Source organism: Vombatus ursinus, unplaced genomic scaffold (genome assembly GCF_900497805.2).
Source record: "Vombatus ursinus unplaced genomic scaffold, bare-nosed wombat genome assembly UNPS02014942.1, whole genome shotgun sequence".
Classification (NCBI taxonomy): domain Eukaryota; kingdom Metazoa; phylum Chordata; class Mammalia; order Diprotodontia; family Vombatidae; genus Vombatus; species Vombatus ursinus.
In genome coordinates this window covers 5,452,280-5,462,464 of record NW_020954720.1, presented here as the reverse complement: position 1 = coordinate 5,462,464, position 10,185 = coordinate 5,452,280, and the positions used below count along the sequence as shown (strand labels likewise).

The following is a 10,185-nucleotide window of genomic DNA, read 5'->3' as shown; positions in this document are numbered from 1 at the left end:
ACTTTGACTTGGTTTCCAGAAAATTAAGAGATGAAAGGTAGAGGATTTATCACTGATTTTAAAAATGAGGAGTGAACTTTAAAAGAACTACTAATAATATGTTATTTTTACAAGAAAAAGTAGGAGGTGAGATAGGGAATTCTCAAATGAGGAAATTCCCTCCACCACTGCAGGTTGGTACATTATCTGGACCTTATAGTATTAAAAAGTTGCCTAGAACATGAGAAATTAAGTGATTTGCCCAGGGTTCACACAGCCAATATATGTTACACTTTCACCCACATCTTCCTGGTTGGCTTTCTATACGCTGTAATTGTAAAATGCTTAGTACAGTGCCTAGCATATACCGGGTGCTACAGAAATGCATATTTCCTCCCTTCCTCCCACTATTCCAACATGCCTCTCTATAGATTTGGGATAACTACATTTAATCACCACCAATTCTTGCCTCAACATCCTCATGTAGGAAAATAGGAAACGTCCTTTTAATACTTAGAAAACTTACCTAGTGTAGTAACTGTTGTTCACAGGTTCCATTTTCTGCAATGTACTGATACTGTTATTTTGTTGTGATATTCATATATATATATATATATATTTAAGTCCTCCATAATGCTTCAAGGTGATGTAGAAATGACCCCATGTCCTCAAAAACTGTGCCAGTGGAGCATTAAGGCTTGGGAGGTTCCTATGAAGCTGGAAAGGTTTTAGGCAGGAGCCTAGTGATTAATCTATAAGTCACTCACAAGTATTTAATTTATTAAAGGCCCACTGTGTATAGGGCCTAACCATAGCATAGAGAGGATATTTAACAAGTAGCACTTAGTTTAGATACACAAAATGCCCTTTTACCTAACATACATTTGGAATCTCACTTACATACCCTCTCATCTACATACATTTGTATCTCATTTGGATATATATGAAGACTATGATCCTATCACAACAGGCTAAAGGGGGCAGCTAGGAGGCGCAGTGGATAGAACACTGGTCCTGGAGTCAGAAGGACAGGAGTTCAAATCTGGCCTCAGACACATAATACTTACTAGCTGTGTGACCCTGGGCAAGTCACTTAACCCGCACTGCCCAACCAAAAAAAAAAACAAACACAACAGGCTAAAAAATGATCATGACTAGCCTAAACCAGGAAATGAAGCAATATTACTACTGTAATTCTGTCATCCATCAGCTATAATAGTGGAATGGAAGAAAACAATGAACAAAAAATGTTCCTCCCCTCCCTTTCAGCAGCCTTACTCCATGCACATGGTCTCTAGTGTCTTTTTTAGTCTTTTTTATCTATGCATAAGTATAGGTCTGGACAGAAAGAAAATACAAGAGAAACAAAAGGTGAGGGAGATGAGAATGGGCCATTTTTGCACTGAAGGTGACATTTGGGGGACTTTTAGATAGTAGGATTCATATGCATAAAGATAAGAGACCATTAAATACCCCCAAAAATTTTCATTACATGATCAATCAGACTAGAATGAAAAGTCCTACAGGTATAGAAGAAATGCAATTATCAACTTGCATATATACATATATATGTATATATATATGTATATACATACATACATAAATATAGATACATATGTGTGTGTGTGTGTGTATAAAGGCAACATGACAGTAGATAGCTTTGGAGTCACAAAGACCTGAGTAAAAGTCCTGATTCAACAGCCACGTGACCATGGGCAAGTTACTTAACCTCACAGTGCCCTGGGCAACTCTCTTTACAGAAGAAGTAGCCGTTTGCCTCAGTGAAGGGAGTATCCTCCCTAGGAATGGACTAATGAAACTGTGTGTATGTATGTGCATATGTGTATGTATATGTGTGTGTATACATACGCATACATACACATATGACATGTTGCTGGTGCTGGCATGGCCTTGGATAACCCAAGCTCATTTGGACACCACAATAAGGCATCAGAGTAGAACTCCACTAGAGGATTTTCTTTAAAAATTGATTTTTATATAAGTAAGAAGTGAAAAGTCTCACAGAAATAAAAGGTAGTCCCCTCTTCAAAATATGAAAACCTAAAGCATTATCTACACATAATTTTATAAACTTGCCTCTCCTTTGTATTGGTTCAAGATTTTTTTTTTCATCCCAGTCCCACCATCTCACATGGCTTCCACAAGCCACTTGTCCCTTTAAATGCCAGAAAGCACCCAAAAGTCTTTTTTCTCCTTGGGAGACATTAAATACTAGAAGGGAAGAGATTCAGGGGAAAGTTGGCTCATTCTCTTCAAAGACTAAGGTTTGATGCTACAATTCTGTAGCACAAATAGCTACTTGGCATTCCCTAACAATAGCTTCTTTGATTTCCCCCAATCTGAAAAACACTGATCTAGAATTCCTTCTGAAAGCAATGACCTCAGTGCATAAAGTTCATGCAGTAAAATCCCCCAATATTAAAAATGGAGCTAACCATCTTTGTGCCTCCTATCTTCACCTATGTAAATATCAGTTTTAATTAAGGCATCTCACTCTTTAGATTTCTCCTTTTCTCTTCCGATTTTAATACACAGTTCTGTTGTCATCACCACCTACATTCCCCATATTCCTAAAAAGGTACATATGACACAGAGTACTGAGGTGAAGAAAAACATTCACCAATCAGCATTCTTCTTTTCATTCTGAACCATGTTGCCTGTGCCTTCTTGGGCACAGACTCATCAAGGGAGGAAATCTATTCACTTCCTGGCACAGCTGGTCAATTACATAGTGAGAAGTTCATTTGATAGTACCAAACACATCATTATTCCCACAACAACTTGGGAAGTTTTCCCACTATTTAGGAAACCTTCTAACTGAAATCAGACTAGGTTCCAAGTGAATTCATACTCAATAAACAGGAGGAATAATTAAAGTAGTGAATGATTATTTTGCTTTTAGTATTTAATAGAATACATTAACAAGTCACATAATCAAGGATTTATACTCCACAATACGAGGAGAAAAACACTATTGAGGATGTTAGTTATACATCTAGTTGCGAATATGGAAAATAAAAATCTGTAGAACATTTAGGAGACATATGAAGAATTTTCCCTCATAACTGTATACAAATGAGAAAGGTTCATAATCAACTTATTATAAAATGAAGTGGAGATTTTTCCCCCTTGGTTTCCTGATTACTTAGCTTACAAAAATTAAAATTTTTACATTAAATGACATATACCAATGAGCCATTTCCACGGAAGTTGGGAGAGGAGGGGAAAAGATCTAAAGACCTGAAATAGCCCACTGAAAGCTATAAAAATTGCTGTGTGGGAATTTTACATTCTTCAGCTGACAGTAGAATAGCAACTTTTACTCATGCAATCATAGTGATTGGGAGTTGGAAACTACCTCAGAGACCCTCTAGTCTAACTTTTCATTAAAAGTGAGGAAACTGAGGCCCAGAAAGGCAAAATCATTTGCTCAAGTTCATATAACTAGTTGGTAGCAGAGTACTCCTCAATTTATAAAATTATTAGTCTACCTGAAAAAATCTGATATAATATATGATCATTGATTTCTTTCAAATTAGCATCTATGATAGAATCTTTCATCTTTTTTGTAAGTTCATCTTGATTTATATTGAAAAAGGAATAAAGGAACTTTTATCTACTTTCAAAGTCAGAAAGGCAGCAGTATTACGGTTTACATTAAGATTGTTCTTATACCCCCATACATATTGGAGCAAAAAAAAAAAAAGATCTAGCTGAAGATACAAGTCCACTGGTCCATATTTCCACCCACTCAAGATTTCTCTCTTCTGTAGAGCTTCCATTTAGGCAATGATGTTTTCAGGACATCCCAGGAAAGAATTTAAATCCTCAACGTTTAGTCTGTAATTACTGGCAGTTGTTTTGCCAGCAGTATTACTTTTGGAAACCAACGAGAACTTTATAACAGACTTATTTCTCAAAAATAAAGATTTAAACAAGTCATCTAAGAAATTTCATTCAATATCTGAATGTCCTCACAGTGAAGAAAAATAGCCATTTTAATAATCACTAATGACTAGTTATTCACAATTCAGTACAAAGAATCTTCTCCAATAGGTTCACAACACACATTCATACTCTCTTGTAGCCTATTATTAAAGCAAACCTTCAATCAATTGAATAAAACTTGTTATTTTGCCTGTGAAAGAAACTCTTCATTAGTTTCTGGTTCTCTCTCAAGACTTTTCAATGTAACAATATTCTACTAAAATCATCATTAGTTTCATTAATAATGTACTGATTTTTCTGTAAGATTAGAAAAACATCTATTCTCAAAGGGGAACTTAGTGTGATTTGGGTGGTATGTGTCTATGGCACTACACAAATAAAGTACTTTATCTAAGCTCCATGAAAATTCCCTGCATTAAAGAAAACTGAATGATCATAAGTAGTTTGCATTGTGAGTTCGCTTGAAAATAAACCAAGTGTGAGTATTCCTCAACTGACAGTGAACTTCTTCAGAGAAGTTGCCAGGTACATAGTATGTTGTGTAAGAATGTGGGATTAGGAAGCTTTTTCTTGCTAGGGATATAAGCACAATAATGTCAAATACAATGTATTCTAGATTTTTAACACTTTAATCAAAATACAACCCAATATAAAACACAAACATATTGAAAAAAAATTTAATTTGGTCTCTAACATCCTCAAGGGATTTCTGTTTTCTACACCATTCAGTCTAAAAACTAGGATGAATATGGCTCATAATCTACATGTATAAAAATATATATCCTGTCAAACATATGGTTTCAAAAGAGATAGAACAGTATTAATAATAATGGTACCTGTTTTTTTAACCACTAGTGGACTCAAGATACCCCACAATTACCTTTTTTATTTTAAAATGAAATTAATTATTAAGGAAATGACAATTTCCTGTTGAGCTTCTAAATATCAAAGAACATATGGATCAACATGGATAGTTTCCATGTAATCTGAACCAGTTTTATAATAGTCAAAATTACCTGGATAATTAGTGTTCCTCCCTCTCTTCCCTTCCCCAATTTTCCCTAAGTTGTTCAGTCATAAGTGTTTTTGGAAGGCCTGAATTACCCAAATTAATTATCTATACTGCCAGTATTTAACAGGTAATTGCCAACCTTCAATTTGTTTTGATCTGTAGAAATCCAGCTAAAGGTTCCAATTTCAAAGTAGACTTCTTTACCAAAATTATTTAGACTATCAATACAGTCTAAATTCACCAGAAAATTACCAGTCTTTCATTAAAGACTCTGTTCCAGTTTAGGGCATCTCACTTTCAATTTGAGGGCAAAGGATTCATCTCTTTAAGGAAAGCACAGTCAACCTTCCTTAACTATTGAATCTCTAGTCCTCCAACTAAAGGATATACAAAACATCAGATTCAACCCAAGGACTTAATAGATTAAAAATTCACAAGGTTTGTAAAGAGAGCCATATGAGTTTGAGAGATGAGAACCTAGTACTTATGGAAAGTGCTTCCTGGATGGTTTGGATGGAGTTTTATGGGTATGTGAACATAAATAAGAATCACTAAATCTTTCAATTATTAAGAATCACTAATTCTTTTAACTGTTAAATATGTTTTTTGAGGTCCTTCTTAAGAGGAAGAGCAAGTATAATGGAAAACACACTAACTTTGGAGTCAAAGGACCTCCAGGAATCACTTCACTTTTCTAGGCCTGTTTCCTCATCTATAAAGTGAAGGAATTGGACCCAGTGACCTCTGTATTCCCTTTCAGATATAAATCTCTAGGACTTAAGTTCTGGGTATGCTTGTCTAATGAACTAATAACTGAATGTCATTTGGCCTAATTTTTTTTGTGCTGTTCACCTTTGGCCACTAGATACTGAACAAACAACACTAACTCACTTCAGACTGCAGTGAGATTAACATTTTAATAATTACCAAGTCTAAGATGGTATTTAAAATACTAAGAAAAATGATTCTCCTTATACTATCACTCATTCCTATCATCTTATGTCATTCAATAATTCTATCGTAAAACACATTCTAACTTTGGAAGAAAAAAAACCTGTTGCTAGACAGGCACTGTAATAAAAAACTCTAACCCTCACCGTCCCCATATCAAAAAGAAGAAAAAGGTAGCAGATTAAAAATACAGGTACCTTAATTGGAAGATGGCATCAAATCAACAGAAATTTGGGGATAACTGAGATTCAAGCAAATCATAGTGGGCCAACTCAGCTATGCAATTGTACTTCTTTTATACTCAATTTTTTCATAGAAATGGGAATAAGGAAACTGATCAGAACATATTGCCTTAGTATGTACAGCACATGAAACAAGGGAATGGGCTAATTTATGACATTTCATAACATTAGTAAATGAATTTTAAAACTAAAAGATGAATGTTTGCATACTCTATATATACATTGGGTCATAAGTCATTTAAGATTTAAATTTCCATCCTTAATTCTGTTAATGGGCATAAGATACAGTACAAGGTTCATTTTTTTAAAAAAGAAATAAAGAAAAAGTACTTATATACTTTTCCTGAAAATTGATTCTTACAAAATCTTTTCAAAAGATACTTCTGAGAAAAGTAGTGAAACAAACAAAAAGACAGAAAGACTTGTAGGCCAGGAAATCTCCAGAGAATGACATCTTACACACTCAGGAGCTAGGATCAGTTTCCTTTCACTTATGATATAGATAGGATATGCAAAAGGGGATTTATTTCATTTTAGAGTAAAGGCATAAGGCAACCAGGTCTCATTCTGTATTCTGTTGCACTAGCCTCAAGTTACCATTTATTGCTCCATTAACTTTTAAGCATTTATTTGCCTTCTTTTAAAAATACTCCATTTTACAACTCTCTACAACTGGACAGCATTTGGCGCTTAGATTTTTCTGCAAATGAATCACCTTGGATATATTCCACCTTTCTTCTAACAAATTCCATGAGAGAATGCAAAAATACTGTTTTCAGGTTTACTCAGCAAACAAGCATTTGGCTTTTAAAAAATAACAACAAGTGGTCTTAAATCTATGTGTAACCAAAAATTAAACATATTTTACTCAAGTAAAAGAGGATTTTAAAAATTGTCATTTAGAATTCCTCTCCAGAATGAGGAAATAAAGTTTAAAGACTAAAACTCTACTGGAAGTTCTTTGGTTAGATCATATAAGTACTAGTAAATTCAAAGTTAGAAATCAGAATGGTGAACTTAATAAGCTGCTTTTTCAGTAACTGTTGTTTTACTGTGTGTTATTTAACATCTCTATAAATTGCTGAGCATGTGCTTTCTTTCACTGTTTGGCATCAAAATCATGCATGTACTTAAACAGATGGTGAAAATGTTCAGATTTCAAACCAAGTGCCTCTTCTCCCTAATTCCAATGTACTTGCTAGTCAGAGCCAAGCAAGGACCAAATCTCCTTCGCTGGAAGAAAAAGAAACCCCTCCATCCACACCTGGTGCTTTTTTCATATCCATGGCTCTTCCACTGAAAATACTGGCTGTTCTACCGTTTTTTTAAACTCACTGTCAAATTATTTCATGCAATGCTGCAGACGGGCTTACTTATTGTCTTCTATGACAGCAATATTCCTCCCTGTTGCCAATAATGGCTGCCATGTCAACTAAAGTAGAGCAAACTGCTCTTGGTGATGGGCCAGGGAAGTCAGCCTCAGGAAGCACAGCAGTCAACTAGCTCCCTTTCTGCAAGTGTAAATAGCTTGCAAAGTCTACTCTACACGAAAATCGAAAGAACTAAAAATGTAGCCAGTTGTTCTTTTCTTACTTTAACCTTTAACATTTTTAAAGACTTTATTCATTTAAAGTAATTCAATTGTATCCAAAGTGTCCCAAATTCCAGAACAGTCTCTCTTGCTCCCAGTCTCTAATATCCTTTGCATCCAGTTAAAATCTATCATTAAAACAAAGTCAAAAAAGGCTGTACTATAACCTTTTAAAATCATGAACTTTTCTCAGGCTTTAATATTATCAATTTTCAACCCTTTCGACCACCTTATGAGTCACAAGCACTTGAGAAGATTTCAAGGAATGTTACTTTCTCCAACACCCTAGATACCTTCCCCATCCGAGTTTGAACAGTTCCGGGCATTGTCGTCAAGTCCAAAGTATTTGGTGCGGTATTGTTGTTGTGTTTCCGTTTTGTTTTGTGACAACCTTGTCTCCCTTGATCCAGGTTTAAGACAGGCTGGAAAGAAGATGGGGAAGGGAATGGGGGTCGGAGTGGGACTGAGACAGAGGAGTCTGATAGCCAAGCGGAAGGAGAAAAATGTGCCTTTCAACCCTTCTCGATAGGAACCGTGAACCGGGGTTAAAAGATCAGCAAAGAAAGGGATCGAACTTCAAGTTCAAGGGCTGAGACTAAATTGGAGGGTAAGATGGGCTATTAGAGACAAGAAGTCATAACAGAAAGTGTCTCTGAGGAATAGAGGAGGGTTGTGGAGGTGGGGGGCGCAGATAAAACCTAGTGGGATAAAATAATATCCCTCATAGATGCATGGAAAGGGGGGAGGGGATGGCTAAAGAAAGGAGAGTGTCCAAATGGTTCACTCCCGGCAGAAGACGTACTCGGTGTAGCTGGTCCAGATCTTGTCCTCGCTCTGGTCCGTACTGCTGGCAAAGGCGCAGGTGCCCGTGGAGCTGCAGGCCACCATGTGGAAGCCGGACTCAGAAAGCTTATCGAAGGCCTGCTCCAGAAAGTTGAACTTGAGGTAGTAGCGAGAAGTGTAGCGCTCCGGGGGCCGGTCAGGGTCTCGGCTCTCGTTCAGGGTCTCCCCGAATACCTCCTTAGCCAGAGATGTCTTGCCACACACTGTGATCCTCGCCACCCGCCGGAACTTGGCGTCCGCCTGCGCGTCCCGCCCGATGGTGTAGGAGCCCCGGTAGCCGATGGTGATGTAGCCCGAGCGCCGGCTGCCGTCCAGGGACTGGGATGGGGTGAGCAGCGGACCCCCGGTGCCCCCAGACGGGCTGCGGCTAGCTAGGTCCAGGGTGGGTGAGGGCGCCCCTGCCGAGGCGCCCTCTTGCTGCTCCGGGTCCAGATAGCCCAGGGGCAGCCCCTCGTCGCCTCCGCCCCCCACGGAACCCTCTTTGTATACCCCACGCCGAGGGTGGGGCGGCGGCGGGCCCGTCCCGGGCTGCTGGGGAGCCCCGAGGCGGCGCACGAGCTCGGGCAGCTGGAAGTACTCTGCCTCTCGCTGCAACCGGCTGCGCTCGGGGAAGTAATCGGGAAGCACAAGCTGCAAGTCCCGCAAGTAATCCAAGATGTAGCGGAAGAGAAAGCCGTCCCGGTCCAGAAAGAAGCGACCTTTGCTGTCCCGGGCCAGCTCCTGCGGCTGCTGCTGCGAGAACATACGCCAGAGCAGCGAGTCCGGCACTGACACCACGGTGCAGCGCCGGGTCACATATACCTGGCCCCCCACGTTCAGTTCCACGATCTCGGGAAACAGAGGCGGCTCCGACGAAGACGACGAGGAGCCGCTGCCGCCCCCGCCGCCACCGCCCCCATTGGGTAATCCACGTGTGCTGTCCGCCAGAGCCATCCAGAAGACGCGGGTGGGATGGGGATGGAGGAGGTGGAAGAGAAAGAAGAAACAGAAGACTAGAGAAGAGGAGGAGGCGGCCGGGAGAGCCTCCGGCAGTCACCTTCCAGAGACGGAACTTGCAGCTGATGCCCCAGCCCAGCAAAGAAGACAGAGCCCCGGAGGTACAGGAGAGCGCTCAGCTAGTGCGCCCGGGCGTGGGCAGCGCAGTGCGAGTCCAGCGCACCACCTCTCCCCGTGGCTGCGGGAGAGTCCCGGGCAGCGGCCGCCCGCTCTGTGTTTATGTAGAGCTGCCCGCTGCCGCCGCGACTCCCAGGGGACGTGGGTGGATGCAGAGCTGCGGAGCCAGCTGAAGGCAGCTGAGACTCGGGCTCCCTCCTCACTCCCAGGGCAGGGGAGGGGGAACTAGAAGAGGAGGAGGCTGTCGGGGAGGAGGAGGCGGAGGATGGGGAATATATTTGCATGTTAAACGCTGACGTTGTGTCTTTCCCCAACCCCACCGGGCTCGCAGCTTCCAGGGCTGCTGCGGTGACCCTTCGGTTTGCCCTTCTCTATTCCACTCAAAATCCTGGTAGAGCCGCGCTCTCACTCAACTTTCTTTCTCTTCAGTAGTGAAGGGAAAGAGGTGGGAGAGGGAAAGTGGATGGCCATAGCAGTAAAGGGGC

The 10,185-nt window shown here is 40.2% G+C and overlaps 1 protein-coding gene across 1 annotated transcript; it reads right to left on the bottom strand.

Annotated features, from left to right (window-relative positions):
* Window positions 1-3,980: 3,980 nt before the first annotated feature.
* KCTD12 (potassium channel tetramerization domain containing 12) lies at window positions 3,981-9,608 on the bottom strand. The gene has a single exon (XM_027844545.1). The coding sequence runs from the start codon at window positions 9,518-9,520 to the stop codon at window positions 8,525-8,527; it is 996 nt and encodes a 331-aa protein (XP_027700346.1). The 5' UTR covers window positions 9,521-9,608; the 3' UTR covers window positions 3,981-8,524.
* Between the last annotated feature and the right edge of the window lie 577 nt (window positions 9,609-10,185).